Below are 27,378 nucleotides of genomic sequence, written 5' to 3' on the forward strand. Positions count from 1 at the left end.
CCCTCTGCACCCGCGTGCGAGCACTGCAGAGCGGTCCGGGGCTCCGAGAATCCTTCGGCGCTGAGCCCCGGGGCTCTGCGGATCGCAGGCGCGGCCCCGTCGGTGCCTCCTTCGCCCTCTGCCCTCATGGACGGGTTCACCAACACCTCTCCCCACTGGCAAGCAGGGCTAACGCGAAGCTCTCCTCCAAGCCCCCGGCCTCGGCGGCCGGAAGAAGAGGCTGAGGTGGGCAGCAGAGCCCTTTTGTCCCCCTTCCCGAGAAGGAAGGCCGCTGGGAGTGGGCTGCGGGCTTGTGGGAGCTGCTTCGGCGCAAGGAATCACAAACTGCAGTCAGCCGGGGCTGGGGGTGAGGAGCGCCCTAGCGCAGAGCCCCGGGTGGAACGGGGCTGTGCGGAGCGGGAAGTGGTTCCTGCGAGCCCAACCAGGAGCACGGGGCTGTGTTTGCAGGAAGGGGTCCCACACTGAAGGAAGGAGGGAAAAGAGGGAGAGCAAGTGGGACAAACACTGCAATCGCACAGCGTGTGGGTTGGCTACCTGCCCTCTGTGAAGGAGGCTCTGCAGGAGCGGTGCTGCTAGTGCAGGTATCCCAAGAGGCGGCAGCAGCCTTCCTCATTCTTCCCTCTTGTAAGCGGGCAGCAGCCTTTCTGCTGCAGCTGATCCCACACTGCATACCTGCAGTGCCGGTGCCCCGTGCTGCCCCAGAGGTTGAGGCCCAACCTGGCTCACTTCAGCCACATGTCACCCACTCCACGCCCACCCCAGTGGAAGGAATTAAAACATCCATTTCTTTTATTTCAATGGCAAGAAACAACAACATCCAGTCAAAAGTCAAAAAGCGATGGGAGCGCGGGCTCACGCCAGGCCCCGGGCCTGCTAGAGCGGGCACTCACAGAGTTACAAAAATACGGTCCTACCACAGCGTCTGGGAACACCGAACCGGGTATTGCACAGAACCCCTGTCCCATGTGGGCAGGGCTACCAACACCCCTCCGCCTCTGCCGACACGGCAGCCAGGCTCGGAATTGCACAGCAACTCAGCTCACGTGTGGGGCCTGGCGGGGAGGGGGACAGTGTGTCTCTGAACTACCTGTACAAAAACGGGGATGTACAAACTGGGGATAAGGGGGAGCTGGGCCCCTAGCTGGGGCAGCAGTCTGCACCTTAGGGAAGATGACAGCCACGAGGGAACAGCGCTGATGGAACTCCTGGTGCTGCTGGAGCATCGCCGTCGGAACAGCGATGATATTAATCGCTGAACCCCAGCACCAGCCTCGTGCTGCTCTGGTCTGGCTGCCCCATAGCCTCAAAGGTAACTCTGCCCCAACCTAAAGCCTGATCAGCATTGTGGTTCTTTGTGGTGTCGTGATACGTTTTTTTCTTCAGTATTTGTGTTGTAGGGGGATGTGAGCAGTGTCACCCAGTACAGCCACAGTCAGGTGCAAGTGCACATTGGGGATGCCCCGGCCTCCTCTCCTGGGACCCCACCTGTATGCTGCAACCCAGACCTGCTTTGCACACACCTCCCGCTTGAATGCACCAATGCCAACAGTCGTCTGCCTTCCCCCTCTGCCGGCACCCTGCAGCCAGGGACTGCTGCTCTGCAAAAATGCATGCACAAGGGCTGCTGTGCTACCTCAGCACTCATGGCTTTTCCAGGGCAGACGGTGCCTCGTGTCCCATGGCAGATGGTGCCCCAGACGCCATCCTGTCACATGCATGACTCAGGGCTAGGGATCCTGATGCTTCCTATGCATCCAAATCCCTCTTTCTGCTAAAACCTGTGGAGGTGTGCTGGCAGCCTGCCCAGAGCGCTTGTGCCTGGGCTGGGGGACCTCCCAGGATTCCCTGCAGGACCCTGAGTCTGATTTGTGGGGATGGCAGAAGCCATACGCAGCGGTCACATAGTTTGGGAGCATGGGAAGATCCCTGAGAGCAGCACAGGCCCAGCACTGAAAGCAGCTGCTCCGCATCCAGCTGTGCCAGACCCAGATGCTCTGAGGAAGGGGTGGGAACACATTCCCTAACACAAGGGACTTGTCTCCTGCCACAGAGACCAAGGACAGTCCCAGGCCAACAAGAGAGAACAGGACTCGGAGGCAGTACATCATGGTGCTTCTTCTGGACAAGGTGAAGTGCCTAATGGAGCGGTACCACTAGCAGGCAGAGGGGTGAGCAATGGTGTCCTGCATGGGTCATAGGTAAGAACCTGCTGGGGGCACTACCACTGCCCCCTGTGTGAGGGTGACAATTGCTACATCCCTGCCTGTCCCAGTGGGGCACTGGGATGGAGCCCATCTGGAACGGGGAACATGGTGGATGAGAGGCAAAGGGGGACATACAAAGAGCAGGGCTTCAAGTCCCAAATACCCACTGTCCTCATAAACTGAGTTCCAGCCCAACCTGGGGCATAGCCCTGCTGTCTCCATCTCCTCCAGGGACTGGGCTGACACATAGCGAGGGCTGGGCCAGACTCACAGCTCTGCCAGGTGCTGCCCTCTTCTCGTCCTGCCCAAACTGCTTGGGCTAAGGCACGCTGAGCGCTACACAGCTGTCTCTTGGTCCTCCCGCTGGATCATCTGGTAGTGCTGTCGGTTCTCGAGGTAGGCAGCCAGGTCGGGGTCATTGGCTTTCTCAGCCCTGTGCTTCGGGGTGTCTCCCTGCAGAGGGAAGGTAACACATCAGTGTGCTGAGCACCAGAGGAGACAAAGGCTGCTCTCCATGACACGCTTTTCCCCGGCGCTGTCGAGGCAGGAGGGAGAGGGTGAGGAATGAGGGGTATGTCTGGGGAATGCCCGAGAATACCAACCCCCCCTTCCCTCTTGCAGCCTCACCAGTGCTCCTGCTCCCGCAGGAGGATCGCATTTCACCAGCTTATTGCAGCCATCTGGACTGTGTCCACTAATGAACTCCCGCACTCCATAAAAAGCAAATCTGTTAACGGCTTGCCGCTACGTCTCCTCTCCCCCTCCCTCTGCCTGCCCCTCGCTCCTTCTCATTAATGCCTGGGCTCCACAGTGCCGAACAAACCCTCTGCTGAGAGAGGCCACGGAAACCTGGCACTCTGCCGCTGCCATTGAAAAGCGGCCCCCGAAGGGAAGCGATGCTGCCCAGCTCATCTCACGGCACACAGCAGGACCACGGTGACTGAGTGGGGTGCAGGGGCCCCCACGACAACCCACAGACGGATTTCTTCACTGTGAACAATGGTCAGGCTCTAGGAGCCTCCAGTGTGTGTGTGTATGGCCGTGAACAAAAGCTTGTGCATATCCCACCGCAAAGATGCACTAGAGTGGGACTGCAAAGAGGCCATGGGCATGCTTCTCTCTTACACACTCGCACAGAAACTCTTGGGACACTTCTGTGCTTGCTGCCAGGCATGCAGCCACCAAGAAACCTATCATGCATACACACACCAGGGCATGCCAAGAAGTGCTGAGCATGCAGGGGGCTAGAGGCTGTTATATGCCTCACTGCTTCGCTCTCCTCAGGGGCCTCCGCTCCGCAGCCACTGAATCTAAGCAGGCATTGAACAAAGAGGAAAAAAAAAGGGAGGAATAGAGTTTCTTCCTCATCCTGCAGAAGCCTTGGTGCAGCACCACCGCCTGCCTGGATCCGCAGCCTGAAACTGGAGCTGCCAGGGCCCCTCTGTACAGACAGGCTGATGTGTGCTACCTGATAAGGGCCAGCTTCCCTCAGGGTCATGAGTGCATGACCACGCTGTCCCCAGCTGTGCTACATTTAGGTCTGCCAAAGGTCCTTCAGCAGAGTTTCTGTGGAAGCTGGTTCTTGTCTGTGCAGGCAGGCAGTAACCTGGGGCTAAACAAGGTCAGCACCATGAGCAGGTGGGTCCCCAAAGAGCTACAAAGCCAGGCACGCACTCACACAGGCACATGCAAGCCCCGTTCCCTGGGGCAAGCTGTCATTCCTGAGCTGGGCTTCTTTCTGTGCTGGCAGGTTGAGGCTGTTCGTCAGGCAGAGCATCCCACAGCTCTTCCCAAAGGGCAGAGAAGGGCTGTGCCACCCCAGCTGCCTTCTCCTGGCTCTCTCCTCTCACGGGTAATCACCTTGTCCCATGGCTGCCTGCCAGGTGTCCTGCCAGGCCACCCCTCTGGGCACCATGTGAACAAGAAGGAGTGATCAGGAGCCAGAGATTGTGTATGCAGCATCTCCCTGGCAGCTGGCAAGGGGCTGCTCATTGTCTGAGGCAGCCCCTAAACTCAACCAGCCCCTGGTTGGGGTCCTTGTCCCAGATCCATAGACTGCACCTTCTCCTATTCCTACACCTCCTCTGCCAGACAAACACAACCACATCTCCCTGCTGCAATGTCAGGAACCTCGCAGACCAAAACACTGCCTCAGTCTCCCTCCTGCAACTGCTCTGCAGGGGCTGGCAGCAGCTCCTGGCACCAAGACACATCTCAATTAATGTGGTATGTGAACGAGAGCTCCTTGCCTGCCTGCTGACACTGCTTCACCCGAGGAGCCCCAGTGCTCTGTCCTGGCTCTGCAGGGGGAGCCCTGCGGCTGGGAGGGAGTTCGACAGCAAGACTGTCCTCGCTGTGACCCCACCGGGTGGGAAGGGGGAGACAGGGATGAGACATTCCAGTGCCTCGCTCCTAATTTAATAAAACAACACGGAGAGAAGTGAAAGGATGGGGCAAATTTAACCCCTCTGCTGCTGGGAGCAGGCTGAGCAGCTCAATGGGGACCCTAAACGGCTCCTCTCTTCCCAGCCCTGGTGCCTTCCCCATGTACAGGCTGCATATTGGCAAAAACTCCAGCCCTTGAACTGCTCTTCAGACAGGCCTGTGCAGCCCAGCTCCTGCCAGCCCCACAACAGGACCCCTCCCAGTCCTCCCACCATCACCTGCAGGTCAGTCTTCATGAGTGACGCTCCAGCCTCCACAATGTAGTGGCAGATAGTGCGGTGGCGCAGAGCTGCAGCCTGGTGCAAGCTGGTTTCGCCGCTATGGGGAAGAAAGAAGATATGAGGTGTGCCCCCTAAACGCGCCAAGAGGGGATAACTGCTGCACATGAGAGACATCCCTCTGGCTGCAAAAGGTGCCTGTCCCATGGTCAGCCCAGGGGGTGCTGCTTGGGGAATGGAAACCATGGCCAACAGGTAACAAATGTCAGGAAACAACTTACTTCTCCTCCTCTGTGGCATCGAGGATTTCTGAAGGGGCTGTGGAGAGAAAGAGTGCGGGGCAAGTGAGACCTGGCAAAGGTGGGCCTACCAACACCCCAGTTGTACACTGCACCCTGCTGTAGGGGCTGCTATTTGTACTGCCCACAAAGGGCTTGGCTCCAAAACCCTCAGACCAGCAACAGCATCTGACCTCAGCTGAGATAAGGGAAGAAGAGTTACTTGTGGATTCATTACAGAGAAATAGCCAAATAAAAATAAATCAGCTTGCATTTCAGTGGGAGCTGCCAAAAACAACAGGTCAGCTCCCATGAAAGCAGAAGCATGACACTGAGAGATGTTTCCCAGAGACATGATGGTCACAGCAAGGATGGGATTACAGCCCAGGGCACCCAGCTCTGGCAGAAAGATACTAAGGATAGCCCATGTCACGGTGGGAAGATACAGCAAATCTGAGGGGATGGGACCCTCTAAGCAGAGGGTCGGGTGTTGTTGGCTGCTAGCCTGCTTGCTAAGGGTGGCATTCTGGCCACCGTGAACCAGCCCAGCTCACCATTCTCAATTATGTATTTGACGATGTCCTTGCTCCCTGATATGACGGCGTGGTGGAGGACTGTTCGGCCAGAGGAGTCTCGCACCATCAGGTCTCTTCCAGCCCGGTGCAGCTCTTGGAACTATGGGATTGGCAGAGAGGTCCAGATGAGTTTCAGTTCTCGTATATAACTCCGCAAGCCCTGGCACCACATCCCTGGGGTGCCCAGTAGCTTGTTTCTGAAGAGGACCCTTGAGGACCAAGGAGCCTGCCTGGTTTTCACCCTCTGCTCCTGGTTGGGCACTGCATGGAGGAAAGGCCTCACCAGGAGCCATTGAAGGGCAGTGGCATGTCAAAGCACAAAGCTAAAGTGCCTACCTTGCTAAAGTTACCGCTCTTGGCAGCTTCTATCAGGTCATCTGCAAAGAGAAATGGGTTGGGATCAGAAAACTCCATCTGTGATGCTATTTATCTACCTGGAGAACCAAGAGTTGGGCATCAGAGACCCAAAACTATCAGCTGAGTTCCTCCAGGTGCCAGCCCCTTGTTTTCAGGGTGAACAGCAGCCAAGTCGATTATACATGACCCCTGCGCCCTTGGGTATCTGAGGGAAGAAGAGAGGTATGTACCTGGGGGTGCAGCCGGAGCTTGGCCCAGGGAGATGTGTGCAGGGAAGCAAGGGGCTCTGCCCATGGGCAGGATGAATTGTGATGGAAGCAACGAGCAGATCTGAGTGTCAGCCAGCAGCTAGGATGCCTCTCAACGTGAGTCAGTCACACGTCCAGGCTCTGAGCTCTGCTCAAGCTCCAGGAAACTCTTTCCATTTACTCAGTTCAGCGAGGCCCCTGACCTTGTGCTCCCACCTCCCAAGCTCCTGCTGCGCCCTGGCAGAAACAGCCCCCAACCCAGCCTACAGCACGCAGCTCTGCAGGTGGGGGATTAACCCCTCTGCCATGCCATTTCCTGCCCTCCCCATGCAGCTCGGCAGAGTAGGGGAGCACCTGGCCAAACCACTCCACAAATCATCATCAGGTCTCTGCTGCCTGCCTCTGGGGTCACCCGCCCCCACCTAGCACATTAGCTGCGGGGCTCCTGGCTGCAATTCAGAGAAAGGACAGGCAATGGCAGGAACCCAAAATGGTTCAGGAGAGGATGCAAGACAGATTGAGGGCCGTGCATGGCACCTGCAGTGAGGACAGATGAACTCACCTTTGTGCAGGAGGCAGAGCTCAGCGTCAGTGCTGGAAGAGAAGAAGAGAAGGTATAACTAACCCTACCAGCCTGGGCAGCACATTGCCTGAAAGGTGCACGTGCTGAGTGGAGGGACAGCTCGAAAATGCCAACCTGTAGCACTTCTCCAGCCAGCAGGAGAAGCAGGCCAAAGTATCAGCTACCCTCTGACCATGCCATCTGCTTCTTCTTCCCTGAGCTGGGTTCTTCCCCAGCCCCACTCCCGTTTCCACTACTGCTCTCAGCACCACACCTGAGCCTGGCCTGACCCATGTCCACAGACCAGGTGCTGGAGCTTGGCCCTATGGCCTAGTCACACTGTGATGCTCCACTGCCTTCAGCACAGCCAGCAATGAAGCAGGGATGGCAGGACAGCATCCAACCCACTTGGTCTAATTTGGCAGTGGATTCTTATTCAATTCCTGGGATCCCCTCTGCAATCCAGCCTAGGAATCAAAGCTGTGAAGCCAACCATGAATTTCCCATTGCTGCTCATCCTTCCTGAGACCCAGCAACCCATTTCCTCCCAGTGCAGACTCACCTGGGGGCAGGAGAGCAGGGTGGAGAGGAGGAAGAGGAAGGGAAAGCAAAATGGTGCCCAGGAGGTGTGGCAGATGAGTCGACAAGATCAGGCATGGCAGGAGATGTGCCTACGGTCTGGGTGATCACCAGCTCTGGATCCAGCACATAGAGCTCATCCTGAGAGATCTCTGTCACATAGTTGAGGTGCTCCTGGAATGCAAAAGTCAGCCTCTTTGGAAGCAAGACCTACATCTGTATAGCTTCATCTCCCAACCCCTCAAACTCCACACCTTGCATCCCACTCTGAAAACCCTTTGCCCACAGGACTGTAGCTGACTGAAGCTGAGAGAAAGGAGCACGGTGTGGAGCCTCAAGGAGTCAGACATGGAGAAAGGAAGGGAGCTATATCCCACCTTTCTACTCCTGTGAAGCTTGTCATCACCAGTGCCTGAGGCTATGGTCAGGCACGCTTTTCCTGCCTCGCTTCCCTCAGTCCTCACCCCAGGCTGGCACAAATCCCATCTCATTTCAAAAGGACCTCAGACCTTCACAGGATTTCTGCCTCAGCCCAAAGCGCACCCCCGATGACGCCTGGAGGCATCCCAGCCTCACGCAGTTGGGAGTCCTTTTAATGGCTCCTGAATCCCCCCCACCTCAGAGCTTATGTTTCAGGCTGTTTTTCCCACACTCACCTGAGCACGATCTATCCTGTAGAATCGATCTGCTGTGGTTGCTGCAAGACAGGGACAGAATCAGACAGAGTGGCTGCCCAGGCAAGGTTGCTGCAGTGGGACCTTTGGGGGCCCAGGGAATTCTCTGCAAACTGAGCGGGGATTGCCCAGATCGGATTAGAGGAGTGAAAGAGCTCCATCTATTCTGTCCTGGCTGGAGATTTACAGCCATGGAACTGCTGCTGAAGGCCAGTAATTCAGCTGCTTTAACAAGCCTGTGCTGTCTTGAATGAGGCTCTGGCTCCTTTCCTGACACATTTTCCTGAGCTCAGAACCTGCTGCTGGGAGACTGGCTGGAGGAGGGACACCTGGGAGCAGCCATCCCAGCAGCCCCTCGTAAAGGGTCTGAAGGCCCCAAGGGAGAAGCAACATTCTTTCACCCTAGTATGAGGCTTCCCAGGCCCATGTTGCAGCTTCTGGTTGTACCTGATGTCCCTTGCAGGGTGAGAGGGACCAACACACATCCTGGAGACCTGAGATCTCAGGGGAAATATAGCAGCATCCCCGATGAGATCAGAAGAAAGGACAATTTTCCCAGGTGACCTGCCAGGACCTCTGAAGCATCTGCTTTATATCCAAGACAGCCTTTACCTGATCAGCAGTGACTTGCCAGCTCTGGAGACAGGTCTGTTTTTCCCGGTCTAGGACTGGCTCTTGCTCTTGTCTTTCTCCCTGGTCCTTGCTAAGCCTTCCTGCATGCAAGGCTAAGCAGCTGTGTGCTGCCCTGAGTATACAGGAGGTGGACAGCTTTGCTCTGCCCTAAGTCCTGCTGCTGTCAGTTAGAAACTCCTCTTGCAAGTCAGGGAGATAGTGTCAGTGGTAGTCACTTATCTCAGCCAGCTTCCAGATACACACAAAGAGCTTTGACCTCCAGGTCAGTGAAGGCAGAGGGACAGAAGAAAGCTGTTTCCAGAATGGGGAGAAGTAGCTGGAAACCAGTGAGAAAACTGTTCCCATACTTCCAAGATATACAAGGTGATTTCTCGCTCCCAGCTTGCTAGACCATGGGGGCCCCCTGCCTGCATGCCACAGAAGAGCAACCCCACCAGTCCTGGAAAGATTGGGCATACCCTGCAGAGCTGTGTTCAGCTCCGGGGCTGGAGATCAGCAGATAGCCCTTGCCTGGCAGGCTCCTCGCTCTATTCATGGTTAGCTGCCAGAGGCACAGCTGGGGCAAAGAACTGCTGAACTTGGCTGCAAGGATCCCAACATCTTTGAGTCTCAAGTCCTACATGGTTCTCAATGGCTTGCCACTAAAGGTCTGTATTGTCAAACTCCAGATTCATGCACAAAGCACTCCCAGCAGATGATGATACTCACAGTCCAGGAAGCACCATTTTGGTGACAGTTTCTGGGATGACAGTGTCTTTGGTTTGGCTCCATCTCCTTCCTGCATAGAAAAAACACAATACAGCGATGTCTCTTGGTCCCTCTATTCTCTCCCCAGCGTGTCCCTCCTGTTTTGGGAAGTCCCTGCAGATTGGAGGGTTGCAGATGCTCGGACAGGAATGGGAACTTTCAACACTGTGGTGGAGAGCAGCACAGGACAGAGCAGAGCTGACATACCAGCTCACTGGAGAAGTGCCAGAAGATGAGCCCACAAGACAAGCACAATGCACATGACAGATGGACTTGAGGGATGGTGAGATGCCATACGCACCTGAAAGAGCAGGCGCTGCAAAGCAGAGGGCTGTGGGGAGAAATCCTGCAGAAAGGCAAGGTATGCTGTTAAGGTGTTCACCTGAGCAGCCCCCTATCCCTTCTTTGGTCCCACAGAGGTTTGCACTGTCACCTTACAGTTTGCAGATATGGCAAGCAGCTTTATACACTGCCAGACCAAAGTCTCTGCCCCGATCCAGAACCAGAAAACATAATTTAGCTCAAGAAGAGAAAAGAGGAAAAACATTAGCTGACCAAGGAACATCAGCACCACTTTGGAGGCGGCTACCAGGCTGATGATGTGTGAAAGTGGTATCCTCTGAGCTTAGGAGTCTCCTAGCCTCATGCCTAAGATGCCCTAAGCTGCAAGTGCCAGCTCAGTATGGACTGAGCAAGGTTCTGTAAACTGGGAGAAAAATGGATTGTGCAGTACAACACTAGGAGCCACACTGTGGACTCAGAAGACATTGCTCATCAGGAGCGAAGGTTATGCAGCATGTGTACAGGTTGGGGACACACATTAGCACACTGGCAAGAGCACTGAAGTTACTACTTGAAAATTGGAAGGGGGAAACAACCCTAATCTGGACACCAAGGGAGAAGTGGAGTTGTTCCCAGAGATGCAAAGCCTGTAGAAGGTTAAAAGGAGGTTGAAGGAACACACAGTATAGCAAACAAATGGACAGAGGAAAACCCTCCCCAGACAGCTAGGAGGAAGCAGGCCTTGTGCTGGCTTTTTCCTCCACCACAGAATCTCTCTGGGCCAATGACACTCGGGGCCTGGAGAACAAGGTCAGAAGAGCAATGCAAAGAAATAAGCTGCTGGACAGCAGGGAGAATCATGCCACCCAGCTCAGGAATCTGCCTCCACCATGTGGTGAAAGCAAATCATGAGCTCCTACCAGAAGCAGGAATGTGTGTGTTGGTGCAGGCAGATCAAGGTGGCCTAGAAATCCTTCTGATTCCCTCCAACCTCTTCTACACAGAGCCTCACCTCCTGCAGCCTCTCAATTTGGGTCCGGCACAACTCCAGGTCACTGTCCCCTGGAACCACGATGATCCCCAGCGGCACAGCTGCACAAAATGGGACACACATACAACTCAGGAAGCAGACTGTGCCTGATCCCCAGTACCTCACGCAGCTCAGCTGCAGGCACTGCTGGACTCAAGGAGTGCAGTTCCCACCCCTCTGTTACTCAGTTGGTCACTCACAGGCTTCCTTCAGCTTTTCTTTGTCATAGTGCAGTGCCTCGTAGTCACGCATGCTGATTCGGCTCACTCGGATTCGCAGCCGCTCAGGCACTGGCTGCTGGCTGCATGCCATGGGAAGGGAAAAGAGAAGGGATCAGAAGGCGATAACTCACTTTCTCCTTATGCACCTTACTCCTCCAATATAGGCAAAAGCCCAGGGTGGAGTGAGGAGATTGCCACCAGCAGCTTCTCTGATATAAGACTCTAGCCACACTCCTGCAGCCTGGGCCCTTTCCAAGCTCTGCTTTGAGAGGAACAAAATGCTTCTGGGAGTGATAGATCAGTCCCTCTCCTTCTCCATCCACCCCTTCTGCTTTGGAGAGGAGATGACAGACTGATCTGAGGAACCTACTCGTTAAGCAGAGGCATGGAGTTGCGCCGCTTGGTCTTCTGCACCATGTTGGCTTGGTTGCGCAGGGAGATGTGGATGCAGGAAGCTGCCAGCTTGCAGGGCTCCCCATCTACCTGCATGGGGATGGCCTTCGACGTGGTGAGAACTACCTGCCGGCACTGACACAGCCTCTCTCCGTGGCCACCCACCTGCAATGCAGCCTGTGAAAGAGTCCAGAGTGAGAGCAGAGCACAGACTAAGAGATGGATGGGGAAAACATTCACTGTCAGCCAGATGGTGAACTGAGTTCTGAAGGTTTTGGGCATGATTTCAGTGGGAAGGAATCCACAGAGACCAGTGCATGACAGCATCCTGCCTAAATCTGAGGGAAAACACAATGTCACACAAGCCAGCACCACAACTGCACAGAAGAGGAACTGTGAAGCAGTGGGGCTGACTGACTCCTGGGCAATAGGACTGGTCACTCCGCTGGTTGCAAGCTACCACCAGCACCAACAAACTCACCAGGGATGTCATGGTGAAGCCAATGACTTCAATGCAACCATCATCATGGCGCTGCGGCTCGAAGTCGTGGTGCTCTCCAGGGTTGCCCCAGGGCATCGTGCCTGCACAGTATCTGTGAAGGGACAGTGAACAACATGGACAACACCCTCAAACCTGAGCACAGATCTGTTGGATGGCAGTCAGTAGCCCAGTGCACTAGAGAAGGTCCTGGGACTGCTCACCTGGGGATGTTCAGGAAGACCAAACACTGGGGTTTCAGGTCCTGGATCTTGGGGGTCAGGTCCACCCCATCACACTGGAGACAAACACAGGGGCACTTAGGTTGCTATAAGGAAGTAGTCTGGCCTGCCCTAGCTATCCAGGGTGAAACAGCCTCCCCCTCTGCTCCTCAGGATGACCATCCTCCAAGCCAAGGAAAGATGATGCCCTAAGGAACACACCATCTCCCCTAGCCCTAAGACACTCAGTGTGCTTAGAGCGGCTGCTCCTCACTCCCCATACAGTTTGCCCCCCTCCCTGGCCCAGAGCACTGCCAAACACTCACAACCAACTTGACGTGCTTCGCTAAATCTTTGGAGCTCCCTGTGAGGAAGTCGGAGAAAGCCGTCTGCCAAGGCAAGAGACAGAGTTAGTGCCCAGACATTCACTGAAATGGGCAGCCAGGAAGCCTGTTACCAACCTTCAAACCCCAGCTGCTGAGAGGAGTAAACCCTCTCTCCACTGACTGGCAGAAGCCCTCTTCTTTTCACCCTCCCAAAACAACCTGATCCATTCCTATTGCCATTTTGCCTACCAAAAACCTTGGGGCACCTCACAGCTTCAGTAACACACCCAAGCATTCCTTGCCAGCCCAATCCTGGCTTTAGGGAAGGTGGGTTATCTTTATTGAGCCACTTGAGTTACAGGAGACAGTATCCGTTTCGAGCATAACACTGATATGACTGTTCAGAAATAACAGGATAGGGGAGATAGGTGGGAGACGTGAGATGGTACAGAGCAGCATCTGGCCTTCAGTACAGCTAAAATACCAGTTACCCCACCACTTGGGTAGGAAGGTATACTGTGGGTGAGGGGACAGACACATAAATAAGACAATAAGATGCAAAGCTCTAGAAGGCATAATTAGCCAGGGAGATGCAAATGGCCCAAAGTTTAAAAAAATAAAAGACCAAAGTAGCCTGAGGACTCTATGGAGAGGCTTCCCCTTCCTCTGCAGGAGGGCCAGCCTGCCTTCCCACAGCTCTGAGGAGGTCCTGCCTGGCTGACTGCCTTCGAGCCTGAGAACAATAGTGGCAGGAGATCAAGGGAGCAACTGTACCGCAGGCCAGAGAGAAAGCTGTATCACCAGCAATGTCTGCAGCCAGGCAGAGCTGCAACTCCCAGTGCTGCAAACCTTCTCCAGCACCTCTCCAGTTTCAGGCGCAAGGCTCAGCTCAGGCGTATACAAAAGCCACAGTAACTCAGAGGAGTGAATTTAGGTAATGGACAGGAGCTGGGGCCATGCCTATGTTCCAGCTGAATCTACGAGGGAATGTCTAGATACCCTCATGCACTCACCCCAGCATAGAACATTTTATTCCGAAACCGACTGTTGAACTTCTCTGGATTGGCCTCTGAGGAAAAGAGAAAAGAATCCAAGTCATTGGCCTGAACATGTAAATATTTTCCTTGCCTTCTTTCTCCAAACATGGCTTTCCAGCCAGCCTTGGCCAGGACAGTTCCCAGCTCACTGGATGTGTCATTGTACACATCCCTCTTTCCCTCAACAACTCCTCTCATCCCTCTGATTTCACCTCTGTTCTGGTATCAGTCCTCTTGTCCACTTTTCCAAGGAGCATTTATGATGTGTCACAGAGATGCCCCTGATTGCAGACCTGCCGCAGCTCCACTGCACCCTGCTGCCACGTACCTCGGGATTCATGAAATTCCAGCGTCACCCGCGCATCAAAACCAAGGCTAAAGTAGTTATTAAAGACATCCAGGGGAAGCTGAAATGGAAGGGAGGAACAAGGTTGCAAATCCTCATGCTGGCACAATGAGGCTGCCAGTGTGTGGCCATGGCAAAGGCAAGTCATGCACTGTGCTCACAAGGGTGGGGATCAGCTGTCCCTCCGGGACACCACAGAAGTGACCAGCCTGACATGGTGGGCCAGTTCTTTTCTGTTGCTCTGATCTCAGTGGCCTTGTGGCATTGGCACAGGTCTCAAGGCAGGACAGGCAGTGTCCAGGCACATGAGTCACAGGGGCTTAAGGCAGTGTGGCACCCAGCCCACCTGCTGTCCTGCATAAGTGTAGCAGATAGGACAGCAGAACAGGGAACTAAGGCAGAGAGATGTCCCACCTTGTCAGCAGCTGTCTCATCCTTTTCCTCAGGGTTTGCTTCAGGGTTTGCTTCCACATGGAGGTTCCAGCGATCAAGCTGCACAATGTTCCCATCTTCTACATGTGACAAGATCTTGGACAGAGGCTCATCTGTGTAACCCTAGCGAATCAGAGAACCTGGTGAGTCTTCTATCTGCCTCCCAGGGGTGTCTCAGAGACAGTGGACTATGGAAAAACATCTCAGAGGAAAGTATGTGGAAAAGAGATTCTACTTGAATGCATAATAACCAAATGGGACTTTAAAAACAATGCATCTTCCTTCTAGAAATCTCCCAAAAGTTTGAAAAAATGATTGCTTTTGTTAATGTTCTAATATATTATAATCTAATTCAGAATAGTTTGTATGTCAGAAGAACGGTAATGTCCAAATGGCACTTATTTATTGGTCTGCATTTAGGAAAAGTAGGTGCAAATGCACCAGTCGAAGCATTCTGTCCACATCTGGCCACGGCTGGCTCTTCTGCCTGTCACTTACCCCGCCCCAATTCAGTGTCCTGGCCAAATCATTGCCTGTCCCCAGCGGCAGAATGGCCACAGGAGGAGGTGGATTGAGGCGCAGCTGGTCTAGAATGGAGAGAATCCAGCCCACCTGTGAAAGAGGGTGCAGAGGAACAGTTGGTTATTTCAGGGAACAACAGGCAGGTGAAGATGACATGGAGCCACATACTAACCACAGCCAGAGAGGCAGAGACAGGTTCCCTTTGCCACTTCTGAGGCTATTCACATTCTTTAATACTCCAAATGGGGTGCTGCAGGAGATACCAGCAGCCCGAGTGGGGACACTGTTCCCCTGAAAGGGCCACAAATGCAGACACTCCGAACAACTAGACCACCTGGGAGCTGTGCATGAGGGGACCCACAGTACTTGGTGCTACCAGCTGTATCACAGACACAATGCACACATTTTGCCTTGTTCTCGACTACACTGAGAAGGGCTGCCAAAAGGGTATTGCAAAGGGTAGCGTGGGTGTGAAGGGGCTGGGGGACTCACCGTGCCATCTCCCCCACATGCCAGGATCCGTAGGTTGTGGACCTTGCGGTACAACTCCAGCCTGCGAGGAGCAAGGAGGGTCAGGAGGGGAGGGCACAGACACTGAGACTGCAGCCAGGAAAATGTGTTACTGCAGGGGTAAACTGAAATACAGCAAACAGTACTCACGCCTCCTTGGGACCGCCCTGGCTGAGGTCAAAAACTTGCCGTGGGTTGAGATACCACATGAAGGACTGGATGATCTTGGCTCCCTAGGGGGTAAGAAAGATTTCAGGTAACAGGCAGTTCTCAGTGAACAGAGGGAAGAAAGCCTGGTGACAGGTCAATACAGTGGTGTTCTGGGTTACTCAGGCAAAGTCTGGGTTAAGAGGACAGCATTGGAAGCAAACTAACAGCAAAGGTTTCTAGTCCCTTTTGCAGCTGAGACATTACCAAAAATGTTCTGAGTTCTCAGTAGCCAAATGACAAAGAGCTGCCTTCTCAGGGAGATGAAGGGCAAGGCCATACCTGATTCCCACCACTCCTGGGGTTCACAAACACCAGCAAGGGCTTCATGAGAGGAGCTGGCATGGGCTTGATGACAAAAGGTTTCCACCTCCCTTCCTGCAAGAGACACCACAGGTCCATTAACAGACCTAGTGAAATGCAAACTCCCACCTCCAGCTAACATCACGCAGGTCAAGAGTGGAAGAAGAGAATATCCAACCACTGCATAAATCTAATAGCCCTGCCAACAGACATAACTCACCTCTCAGCCTTTCTCACCTCTGTGACAACCTGAGATCTTCAGCCACTCCCAAGGCTCCTCTTTGCCCCAGCCCCCTTCTACTCCACCTCGCACCTCAGTGCAGACCCTGAAAAGTGCCCTGATTTCCCAGTTCTGCTCTTCACTGCACCTCTACCTTTCCAACACAAGGTCACCCCCATCCCCTCTCATCTCTTACCTCAGCACCCTTCTTGCTGGATTTTCGCTTGAATGATGTCCTCTTCTTTTTCTTACTGGATTTCATTGGATTCTGAAAAGAAAGAAACCCAAACACTATATGAGGAACTGCTGGGTAAGAAGGAGCCATGCAAAAAGACGAGAGCTGATATGCTTTACCTGGGGCCGTCGGACCCGCAAAATCCAGGTGGGTGGAACAACAACAGCAGCGTGAGCCCCTAGTGAGCAGGGCTCTTCGATGTGTTGCAGCATGAAACATGACACTTTGCTGTGATACTGAAGAAGCAGAGAGACAGAGAAAACTCAGCCCACTCCATTTCTCCTCCCAGCTGCCCTGTGCCAGTGAAAGGAGAGCTGTAGGAAGTGATGCAGGAGTTTCATAATGGAAGGGCTTCCCCTAGGAGGCACTAAGAAGAAAGCTTCCCATAACAGCTCCCAGCTATCTCAGTAAGAGTAGCTGTAGTGGTAGGCCGCAGAGGATAAGCCTGGGAGGTCCCAGCAAAAAGCAGAGGTCATTAGAGCAGATGTTCAATGGGGCTTTGCTCACCGCTTGCTTGCACCAAGAACAGCTGATGGCTACAATCTCCTTACTGTGGAAGGCAAACTTCTGCTGGAAACCCTGCAGAGGGAAGGTTGAGAGGCTTAGGGAATTCCCTTACAGCTTTCTACCATCCAATAGGACTTTCCCAGATACACAAAGAGAATGTTCTGGCAGCTGAAGCCCTCTAGATCCCTATCAGAGAGCCCCAACCACCACCCTACAGCACCAGGGAGACTGCTGTGCTCTTTGTAGGAGCATCTCTATTGCCCAGGGATAGTGCATCAGAAACACAGTCCCTTCTAGGACTGATAGGGCCCAGGGGGAGAACAACTTTATATAGGTAGCAATTATGTAGTGCTTCACTGTGTGAAACAGGCCACAAGTCTTGGTTTTGCCACAGGCTGCTCCTGCCTAGCAGGAATAGCGGTATGTTAGGCAGGAATTCTTCTACTTCCCAGTCCTGCTACTGCCCCTTGTTTGACCTTAGCTCCCCTTCAGGCTGAGGAAAAACACACCAAGATGTGAAAAACACACCTTGCCACACTGCCGGCATTTCCCTTCCTGTCGCCTCCGATGCACCCAGTGATGTCGGACAACTATGGGCTAAAGGAAAAAAAAAGAAAAAAAAAGTGAAAGTCCCAATGCATACAAGGACACAGGAACAGACAAGAGGAACAGGCACAAGCCAGCCAGGACCTCTGCTCTTGCAGCAAGCCTGCTGCCCCTGTGCGCCAGCACCAAACTTCTGAGAAGGCAAAGCCAAAGAACTTAGGGGCACAAGACCAAATTGTGGTGCTCAAACAAAAGGAAAAAACAAGACAAAACAAAGAACCAAATCAGAAAGGAAGCATCAGAAATTGAAGATAGAATCACAGAAAGCAAACAACAGAGTGGGTAAGCAGTAGCCTATAATGTTACTTTGGCCATAAACCATATCCCTCTCTCTTAATATCTCTGATCAGATGACAAAAGTGAAGGATGAAAAAGGTGCCAGTGCAAAGTGAAATTTCCCAGTGAAACACAGCTTCTGCACACAGCAAGACGATGGGAGTGCCTGCAGCCAAGTCAGCTGCCTGCTCCTAGCAACCTGCTCAGTTCTAACAGTGTTTTTCAAGGAAAGAAGCAGTCCCCAAACCCCCATGCCCAATTCACCCTGCTCTTCTTCCCAGATAAAATCCTGCTAACCTGCTGCAAGGAGAGGAACAGAGTTGCTCATGGGCACCTTCTCCCTGCCCACAGCCTCACTGTGGGTAAGGGCGGGTGCTTGCAGGATTGTGGAAGCAGGGATATCTCACAGTGGAGTCTTTGAGTATTGTAGGGGGACTGACCCAGGCAGCAAAAATTCTGGAAGAATGCTTTTCTATGGAAATGGGATGCCCTTAAGTGAACTGAGGAGTATTGGAGAGAGAGGGTGGAAGATGAGTCACGAAGGCTGACAGGTGCTTCACCAGTGCAGCTCAGCAGGCAGGTCCCAGCTTACACCCACTACATTACAATGCAGACAAAAGAGGTCCAACAGCACCACTGTGGGTGCCTTCCATTGCTGTAGGAGCACCTGTGGCACCCTGGGCAAAGCTGAGCAAGAATTGAGCCTGCGCTGCCTCCTGCCAAACTGTAGGAAACTTGGGGAACTGCTGCCTGCCGCGGCCTCCTCTACTGGCTTAGATATCAGCAAAGGAGGGGTTCTTTGCCCTTCTCAGGAAACACTGTTTGCGTGTTCCTCCCATGCAGATACATGAGCTATATAACATACAAAGCAGCAGATGCTCTGTCTCTTGCAATCTCCTTTCTTCTTACACCCAGACTGTGCTCCTGCTTGGCAAGGAAACATTCTTTACTGCACCTCCCTCTGGAGCCAGAAGGCAGTACAATGCCAGCACTTTGATGGGCAACGAGCTGGCAGCAGCTGATCCGCTTGCAACCAAACTGGAAAGGCAAGTGCTCAGCCCTAGGCAGCATCCAAGGCTCACGTCTCACCTCCCGTACGTTCCGTGATCCCGACTCCCTGAAGGAAGGTTTGCAGCGGAAATTTATCTGTGGATTGAACACATATGATAGGAATCAGTAAAATCACCACCAAGAAGAAACCTACTGGAGTTTGTTTTACTAGAGCAGAACCTCTGGCAATGTTCAGTGCTTGACTGAAAAACCCACCACTTCTGTCACTAAACAAAATGGGGCCTGGAGTCCCAATAGAGTAAATAGTGCTCCTTTTGGTACTGACTCTTCATAGGACCCCTCTTTCCAGCAACACATTGCAGTTTCCAATCCTCCTTTGCTACCACAGAGAAAGGAATGCCAGTATCAGACTGTCAGAGCTTTGGAAGCTACAGAGAGGGCTTAACAGGTTTTACTCACTTTCTCCAGCTGTTCTATGCAGGGTGTATGCACTATGATCTTGCATGCTGCACACTTACGCCTGGAGAGAGGTTTTTGCTGGAGGATGAGAAAATGGGAGGAAAAACATGCATGTGAACAGCAGAGTCAGGAGGCCAGAAATTCAACCATTTCTCATGCATCCTTCATATATCTCAGGATGTAAAAAACAAGTCCTAGAGGAGTTTTGTACAATCTAGACACCTTGCCAGTAACAGGATCTAAGCACGTGCCTAGAGCAGATGCTCGAGTCTGTAGCACAACAGGAAGGTGCTCTCCCATTGCCAAAGCAGTCCTTGGCCTTTTCTGACACTGCCATAGAACAACACAGGACATCGTTTGGGAAGCACTTTCACAGTCTGACCCAGAGCTCTGGCTCATCTGGTGGCAGTATAAGGCTAGGGGGCAGCACATGGTGGCATCAGTGCTGCAAATCCAGCACCACGAGCAGGATTGCATCCACAAGCAGGGAGAGAGATGTGCAGTTATGTTGCTGCAAGGCCTGCTGGGGCTCCAATACAGGCATGCAAGGACAGGAGACAGCAGGCCTGGGTCTCCATTGCTCATTCTTCCTCTCTGTTGAAAGGTTTTTTCAGAGAAGCTGGATTCAGATTCTTCCACTAAGCATGTGTGATCCCAACAACCCCTCCCTGCAGTGACCTGCAGCTGTGTGCAGCTCTACACTGGGCTCCTGTTGAAAACTGAATGGCAGCACTGGCAGACACTAGGCATGCAGTGCTGCAGCACATAGAGACACGTTTTCTTCCCCTTGCCAGCTCCCCAGACCCTCACTTCTCTCAGCACCAGGACCTTCGTGGTCTCTCCACCGGGTGGCAGCACAGCCTGCAGCTGAGGAGCACGCAGGGGATGCGGGTGACCCCAGGCAACTTACCAGCAGCTTGGCCATGCAGTTCTGCTCCCCAACGTAGCAGAAATCCCCAGAGACATTGGTCTCAAACCAGATGTGCTCCCCATAGACTGCAGTCTCCTGAAAGGCACAAGACAACGTGCTCATCTGAGCATCTTCAAATGATCACCCAGTCCCTAAACTGCTTTGTGCCAGGGTCGAGTTATGTGATGAGGTGCGAAAGAAGAAATGGATCTGGGTGTTGGCAAGGCATCAAGATTCATCAAGAAACCAGGGCCAACATCTGCACAGAGGAAATAAGACTGCCCCTGGAAACCAACTCTCCCCTTGTTCAGATCCCGTAGCAAAGATCTCCAGCCCAGCTGCAAAATGTCCTGCATAGAGGTGCTGCTTCCAACACCTGAAAGGAGAATATTTTCATCACATGAAAAACAGTTTCCACTCTGTGACCTAAAGGCGCAGCTTACAGCCTGCCTGGCCTTGCCTGTGGAGGAGCAGGGGCTTGTCCTGTGCTCAGCCCCAGCCACCAGCAAACCTCCACTGCCAGGAGCTGAGCTGGAGGAGCAGTTGTGCCACCTTCCCGAGGAGCTACCCATGCATCTCCTCACAGTGCCAAGGGGTGCTGCCAGCAGCACAGACAGTGGCACCAGCTGGTGGCACAGGGGAGGCCATAAAAGTGTTAAAGCCGAAGTCACTTGGGAAGCCTTAGCATGGGAAGAGCCTGCTGCTTCCTGGCCAGGAGCCTGTCCCACACAACGCCCAGCAAAGCACACCACCACTTACGCTCCAGTCCACAGTGCTGCGTATCTGCCTCTCTGAGTCACTCCTCAGGGCTAGTGCGGGGTTTGGCTGGGCTACCATGTGCTGGAGGCTGGACTTGGCAATAGCTTTCCTGGAAAACACAGGAGGGCCAGCTATTAGCTCAGGGGAGGAAGAATGGCATGTCGAAGCCTGCTGGGTTGTCAGGCAAAAGCCCCAAGATGCTTCTCCAAGATGCGGTGGAACCTGAAGCAGCTTTTCCTGGTACGCATAGCCCTGCCCATCCCTCCCTGCCCACCCCAGCCTCCCTTCCCACAGTATCACCTCCTGCACACCGCCATACATACAGCAGCCTGGGGCTCCAACCGTCAGGGCAGCAGGCTGGTTCTGGTTCCAAGCACTCAGGGAAGGCAGCCCCTGCACACCACTGGGCCAGCCACCGCGTGTGAGTGGTGGCCAGCAGCCCAGGCCATCGCTGGACATCGCTGGAGCGGCGGCGCTGGCTGAGGCGACGGTAGCGGCCCGGCAGGCCGTGGGGAGCCCGGCTGCAGCCAATGTCAGTAGGCAGGCGGTGGGAGGAGGCGCGGCGCAGGCAGCGAGGGCCCCGTGTCAGCAGCCTGGCCTGCAGTGGCCGCATCCGCGGCAGCATGCCCAGCCAGCTCTCTTCGGCCCACCACCTGCCCCGATCCACCCTGCCGTCACCATCCTCTGCAGGCAAGGAGCTGGAGGCATCCCCGGCACCCTCCTGCCCAGCAGGGAGGAGGCCGGCCAGCAGCACGGAGGGCCCCAGCAGCGTGGCATCAATGGCTGGTGAGCAGCCCCCACGCTGCTGCTGCACAGCAAAGCGGGGGCTGAGGCACGGTGGTGTGGTGCTGGAGCGGCGGCGGGGGCCGCGGCGGCGGGGCAGGGGCAAACAGGAGAGAGCTGGCAGCGGGGCACCCGAGCCGCGACGGCGCTGGGCCAGTGAAGCAGAAGGCAGCCCAGCCTGGGAGCGGCGGCGGGCCTTGCCCGTGGGCACAGCCACCACACTGGCACGCCGTGGGCCTGGCAGCCTCTTCTTCCCAAAGTGCCTCTTAAAAAAGGTTTCCATTGTGCCCGGCGGTGGCTGTTGACACAGAAAGGAGGAATTAAATAGGCTGCCCACAGATCTGCGGGGCTGGGAATGGCCCCAGGTTTGCAGAGCATAGTTGGAGCAGCTGAGCTGAGAGAGCTGGGTGCTATGGTGTATGGCAGGGCTGGGTCCAGCCTCTTGGACCCACTGGGAGCGTCTGGGCCTCTCTAGTTCAAAGCCTCTTCTTAAGGCAGTCTATGCTTATTTTCACAGCTTAGCCTGAGGAAAACAGCCTCAGAATCACACATGAGACTGCTCCATGGATGAGCTCCTGCCCTGGCGAGGCCAGCCCTGCTCTCTGCCCCACCACTATTTTCTCCACTGGTGCTGGCACTCCCGGTGTTGGAGCCATAACCATTCAGCACAAGCAGCAGCAGCCCCACAGAATTCGTGGCAAATGGAAACTAAGCACTAAAGAAGGAAAACAATCAGGCAAGTCAAAGCAGGACAAGCACATTTGGTGGAGCTGGCTGAGAAAGTTGGAGCAGAGGAGAACTAGGAAAATCATCCTATCTGTCCTGCTCAAAACTTCCCTCTCGTTTTGGAAAGAGCTTTAACGGGTCTCTTGACCTTTCCCTCAAAGCTGAGTGTGTTGCCAGGGTGTTGCAGCTGTCCGTGAAAAGCACTAGGCCACAGATGGAAGCTGCTGCAGCAGCAGTTTCAGTGCTCTCAGCTTGGCATGCAAAGGTCAGAGCGGAAGAGGCTGACTCTGACTAGTACCAGCACTCCCATTCTCCAGAGCCAGTTTGTTTCAAGCCTCTAAAGAGCATGGTAGAAGCAAATTCTGAATCTTCAATTGCTACAAAGGTGGAGGACAGAAAAGTAAGGTTTAGTTCTGCCTCCAACCTGGTTATGCCAGGAAGTCTCTAGTCTCACTATCATATCTGTTCTTGGTAATATCAGACAAGGGGGGAAAAAAATAGTGATGCTCTCCAGTGGAATGTGCAATTCAGAGAGCAGCATTAGGGGAGTTAGAGCCTTGCTGAACTGAAAGCAAAAACAAAGTACCACCACCTCGGAGGGATTTCTCAAGTTGCATCACAGCGAGTAATGCATGTACACCCATCCCCACCCAGTAACTAGCAGAGTACCCATCACACCACCGAGGCCCATGAGGCTTTTCCAGAGGACTTAACCATGTCTTGCTGACCAGCCAGCTTCCAGCCTGTCCCTGTCATTGCAGCACTCCATTCCTGTCCCTTCTCCCCAACATCAGTGGGATACTGCTGTGAATTGCATCATCACCAATAGGTGTTAAAAACTACATGAACAAATAAAATGTGTTTAAAAAAAGACAACATGAGAGAACTGCTCAAGTGTGGCAAGCTTGGCCAGGCTAAGCTGCTGGGAGAGACAGAATTGTCCACCTATATCCTGAGTGAGCTGAACAGGTAGTTCTTTCTGTCCCAGATATTCCACCAGCACAAAGCTAATGCAGTGCTTGCTGAGTTGCTGCATTGGGCAGGAAGATCTCTCAACACAGCTTCCTTCCTTTTCACACCACATTCTCATGAGGAAACCTGCTAGAACATCCTTGGCTTGACATTTATGTTTGGTTACTGGTTGATTATGGTCTTTTTTATCTCCAGAGCTGTCAGAAAGAGGCACACGGACTCACGCTCTAGACATCAGCAGTGAAGGTTATTGCTGGGTAATCATCTGACAGCCCATAACAGTACCACGTGGCAGCAGCTCAGATCTGATGGTGAAGATATCCCCATTGCTTGCAACTGCCTTCCAATCTGAGCTCAAAAGAGTACAGTGCAGGCACTGAGAGCTGCTGCTGACAGTGCAGTGACTGACTGCATGGAGTGTTCAGCACTGACGTGCACCATCAGAGCACCATGCACCAGGTGCTGCTGAAGGAGAGCTGTGTCCTGGCAGCCCGTGGCCTAACACTATTGACATTTCTGTGACCTCCGCACTTCTGTGAAAAGACTGTTGGTAGTTGAGTCACAACAGAGAACAGTGTGTTGCTTCTCTGCAGGCTGCATCACTGGGCTGTTAGCTCAGGGGGCTAGTTGGAGGCAGCCTGGCATCTGCAGAGTAGGAGGAAAAGGAAATACTGCTGCACGCACTAGGACATCAACTCTACTTGCATGCAGCTCTACACAATCATTTCAATCTCCTTCTGTGAATAAGGAAGGAGTCAGCTTGTGATCTGCACTTGGAGCTTTTGGTAAGATTTTTTTGAACAAGACCCCTCAGAGCTCCTCAGCCTATTATGCTCTCTGCCTGGTGCTGGTGGGCTAAGACCTTGCTGAAGCAGGAACGTATCCCAGAGTGTGTGCTGCCCTGCAGAGCTGGGGGAGGAGGAAGGTGCTGCAGGAACCCCTGGGGCTCTCAGAGAAAAATGCAGCCCTGTGCTCTAAGGACAGAGCTAATCTCGGCAGCAGGATATAAACACCCTTGGAAAGCCAAGCAGTGATCAAAGAGGGAAAACTTGCACCTTGTAACTTCACTGGACAGAGAGCTCATGGATCGGCTGATATGGGCACCCTGATCACCCAGCAGCTATCAATCCCCTGGTGGTGACAGCAACAAAACCAGACAGATCGATTTCTGCACAGCGTCCCTCAAGGCATAAGCTCTAAGCTCTAACCACATCACAGAGAGTTTCTTGATATTCAGCTCCATTACTTCGCTTTGCTCCAGCAGCCTCAGGCAAATCTCTGGGTATTGTGCTGACCATGCCCTCTGTGTCCCCAGACAGAGGGATGCAGTGCAATACGCTGCTCAGTCCTCTTGCCTGTGCCATTGTTCTACCCCACCACCCCGGCGTTCCTTCTGCCAGGCCCAGAAGGAGAGGGATGCCAGGCAAACAAGCCTCAAAGTCTGGACTTGAAAAAACCATCAGCAGATCTTTCAGCAAGCCTCTAGTTAGTTGACTGGAAAGCATTTTTTCCAACCATGGGGCTACAGGAGGGAGCCCGTGTTTCGCCCTTCTCCATGATGAGAATCTGTCCTGGCTGAGTCTGCGAAGCAGTACTTGCTGCAGGGGCTGGGTGGGTGCTATGGCACCAGAGCTGCCATCATGCAGACAAGAGCCTGTCTCAGTTTACAAGCTCTCCTCCCTGGCAATGACAGTGACTTGCACAGTTCACCTCCTGGGAAGAGGCGTTACTAACAGACACCTGTGTGTGATGCCAAGATCTCCTGAGCTCCATGGAGCCTCACTTCCCATCCACAGCTTGCATGCTGCAGAAGAAGTGCCTGTGCCAGACAGGGAAGGGAACAGGCTGGTCAAGACATGGTGAAGCCCTCAGGGCTGTGGTTGCAGAGAGGTGAGCAAGTTCCCAAACTCTGCATAGATGGTTTCTACCCAAAATTTCCACTCCAGCTGTAATTTGTCCTACATCATGATCCAGAGGCAGAAGCTGCACAAGGGGCAGTGTGAATGTGGGCTCCAAGGCAGAAAGGTCTGAGAATAGTCAAGGCACAGGCACACCAGCTCTCAGCCAGCTCAGAAGTGGGGTGCAGACAACCCCCACCAGCAAGGAGCAGGACAGAAGCAGTGACTGCCTGTGGGCTGCATGAGCAATTGACAGCTGTCACAGTGTGGACAACAGCTCATATTTCCCAGCACTATCAGCCCCTCTACCTTCCGATTCATCACTGCAGCTGATGTGTGAGTAATGCTGCACCGCTCGTAGGACTGAGATGACCAGAAGCACGTCCGTCCAAACCATGAGCCTTTTGCAGCAGTGCAGAATGTGAGCTGTGGGTCATGCTCACCAGTGCACGCCTGTGGCAAACCATAGCCAAGAACACCTTCAGTTGTGCCATCAACTGAAGGCAGCAATATCAGCTCAGCCTCTGTGTGCCATAAAGCCCCTATGACAGTATGTGACATTCTGCAGCACAGACCAGAAGGCAGCACCAGGGCACAGACCCAGCACAACCGCTCGTCCAGAGAATGAGGCCAAACAAAAGCAAAACTCGCAACCTTCTGCTGCACACATACAGGCCACCTTGCAACAGTGCCAGTGCAGGGACCTGATCCAAGAACCTGCAAGGTCTGACACGTTCCATACAATGAATGGTAATAGGATCCCTGCAGACAATGGCCAGATGGAAAACTCACTCACGTGCCCTCTTTCAGGGGACAAGATTTCCACGGCGCAGCTCAGCACCCAGCTGGCAGCAAGGACTTGGTGAGAGGGCACAGAGTCAGCACCTATCTGACTGCCGGTGCCCACGGCAGATGACCACACAAAACACCCAAGGATGGGACCAGGCTTTACAGGCAGCCACTGCTAACCATAATCCTTTGCCACTTTCAGCCCTTCTGGGTGCTCCACCAGGAGCTGAGGATGCTGTGAGCAAGCAGGTTAAAGCAGGACCCTCACTGCTTTCTTCCAGCCTGTCAAAGGGAAGATGATACCCATCTGTCATACTGCAGCCCCTGTCCCTCCACACTGACAGCCTGTCCCCAGAGGACAAAAGGCACTGCCTGGAAGCATCTTCACTGACATTTTAATTAGAAAGTATTGCAAAATCCCTTTTCCCCAAACAACCAGAGCAGGAGGCATGGAGGCAGCAACAGGATGCTCGCAGCTGCTTTGTGCAGGGCTCAGAGGCAAGTGGGAGAAAGGAAATGCTGCAGCTTTGCAGTTTCTCATGGGAAGCTCATCCAGAGAGCAAAGTACTGAAGGAGACACCCAAGCCCACACAGCGATTTGTGTGCAGTCCCCAGCACTTGGCCGTGCCTTGACCAAAATAAGGCAAAAGGGACCAGCTGTCCCACCTCCTGCCAGGCCATTCACAAGATGCACAACCAAGTGTTCCCAAGGTCAGGCTTGCTGGGAAGAACAGGAGATGGGAGCAGAGGGGTCTGAGGCTTTTTTTTTTTTTTTTTTGTAAATACAATTCTTGTCATAGTCCCACCTCCTGCTGGTGGCAGCTCCATCCTGCCTCTCTCCAGGCTCCCGTCCTACCACCCCTTTGCTTGGGCTTGGGTGCCCAACATGAACCCACACCTTCCCTGCTCCTCCTGTCCCAGATCCCAAACAGTACCTCGAGGCTGGGAGTGCAGGGAGGGGTACAGAGCACTGTGCCCTGCCCAGTCCCACTGCCAGGTTCAATGTGCCGCAGGCCTGCTTTAAAGCATACCTGCCAGGCTAGCTCAGCCTCTCCACTTATACTTCAAAAAGTCAAGAGTTTGCCAGCCCTAAGGCTCAGAGTAATGTTCCCATTACAACAATGCGATTTCCTTCCCAAAATCCATGAAAGATGGAGTTTTGTCTTCATTTAAACTAAAGCTGTCTCCTTGGAGGCTCCTGGGCTGAGCCTGCACATTCATATCCCTTGACAACTTTCCACCATCATAACATTATGAAGTTTATTTGCCACTGCACTAAATAATCTGCCTCCTGGTTATCAAGAAATTAGCCAGCACTGATTTAAACAAGCCACTGCTGTTTGGCTTCTATGCTGAAAGCCAAGCAGCCACAGTGACAGCCTGGGAAGGTGAATTATCC

At 53.6% G+C, this 27,378-nt stretch overlaps 1 protein-coding gene across 3 annotated transcripts in view; it reads right to left on the reverse strand.

The window, feature by feature from the left end:
• Positions 1-771: 771 nt before the first annotated feature.
• The window catches only part of DGKZ (diacylglycerol kinase zeta), a 37,523-nt gene continuing 10,916 nt past the window's right edge, over positions 772-27,378 (reverse strand). Inside the window, exons 2-33 of one of the 3 annotated variants that reach the window (XM_085224731.1) lie at positions 21,135-21,892; positions 20,812-20,920; positions 20,053-20,148; positions 19,143-19,220; positions 18,762-18,818; positions 17,319-17,387; positions 16,791-16,862; positions 16,403-16,519; positions 16,245-16,316; positions 15,808-15,903; positions 15,469-15,551; positions 15,301-15,361; positions 14,785-14,898; positions 14,269-14,409; positions 13,837-13,915; positions 13,485-13,540; positions 12,472-12,534; positions 12,149-12,222; positions 11,928-12,039; positions 11,424-11,623; positions 11,033-11,133; positions 10,815-10,894; positions 9,822-9,866; positions 9,482-9,551; positions 8,123-8,163; positions 7,450-7,640; positions 6,888-6,919; positions 6,057-6,097; positions 5,700-5,820; positions 5,149-5,185; positions 4,868-4,967; positions 772-2,657 (exon numbers count right to left, since the gene is read on the reverse strand). In XM_085224731.1, the coding sequence (XP_085080857.1) occupies positions 2,541-2,657; positions 4,868-4,967; positions 5,149-5,185; positions 5,700-5,820; positions 6,057-6,097; positions 6,888-6,919; positions 7,450-7,640; positions 8,123-8,163; positions 9,482-9,551; positions 9,822-9,866; positions 10,815-10,894; positions 11,033-11,133; positions 11,424-11,623; positions 11,928-12,039; positions 12,149-12,222; positions 12,472-12,534; positions 13,485-13,540; positions 13,837-13,915; positions 14,269-14,409; positions 14,785-14,898; positions 15,301-15,361; positions 15,469-15,551; positions 15,808-15,903; positions 16,245-16,316; positions 16,403-16,519; positions 16,791-16,862; positions 17,319-17,387; positions 18,762-18,818; positions 19,143-19,220; positions 20,053-20,148; positions 20,812-20,920; positions 21,135-21,877 (3,468 nt within the window). In that variant the 5' untranslated portion in view covers positions 21,878-21,892 and the 3' untranslated portion in view covers positions 772-2,540. The remainder of the gene's footprint in view (positions 2,658-4,867; positions 4,968-5,148; positions 5,186-5,699; positions 5,821-6,056; positions 6,098-6,887; positions 6,920-7,449; positions 7,641-8,122; positions 8,164-9,481; positions 9,552-9,821; positions 9,867-10,814; positions 10,895-11,032; positions 11,134-11,423; positions 11,624-11,927; positions 12,040-12,148; positions 12,223-12,471; positions 12,535-13,484; positions 13,541-13,836; positions 13,916-14,268; positions 14,410-14,784; positions 14,899-15,300; positions 15,362-15,468; positions 15,552-15,807; positions 15,904-16,244; positions 16,317-16,402; positions 16,520-16,790; positions 16,863-17,318; positions 17,388-18,761; positions 18,819-19,142; positions 19,221-20,052; positions 20,149-20,811; positions 20,921-21,134; positions 21,893-27,378) is intronic. The other 2 variants (XM_085224732.1, XM_085224733.1) reach the window with 2 other exon arrangements.

This window comes from Meleagris gallopavo, chromosome 5 (genome assembly GCF_905368555.1).
Source record: "Meleagris gallopavo chromosome 5, MGAL_WU_HG_1.1, whole genome shotgun sequence".
Classification (NCBI taxonomy): domain Eukaryota; kingdom Metazoa; phylum Chordata; class Aves; order Galliformes; family Phasianidae; genus Meleagris; species Meleagris gallopavo.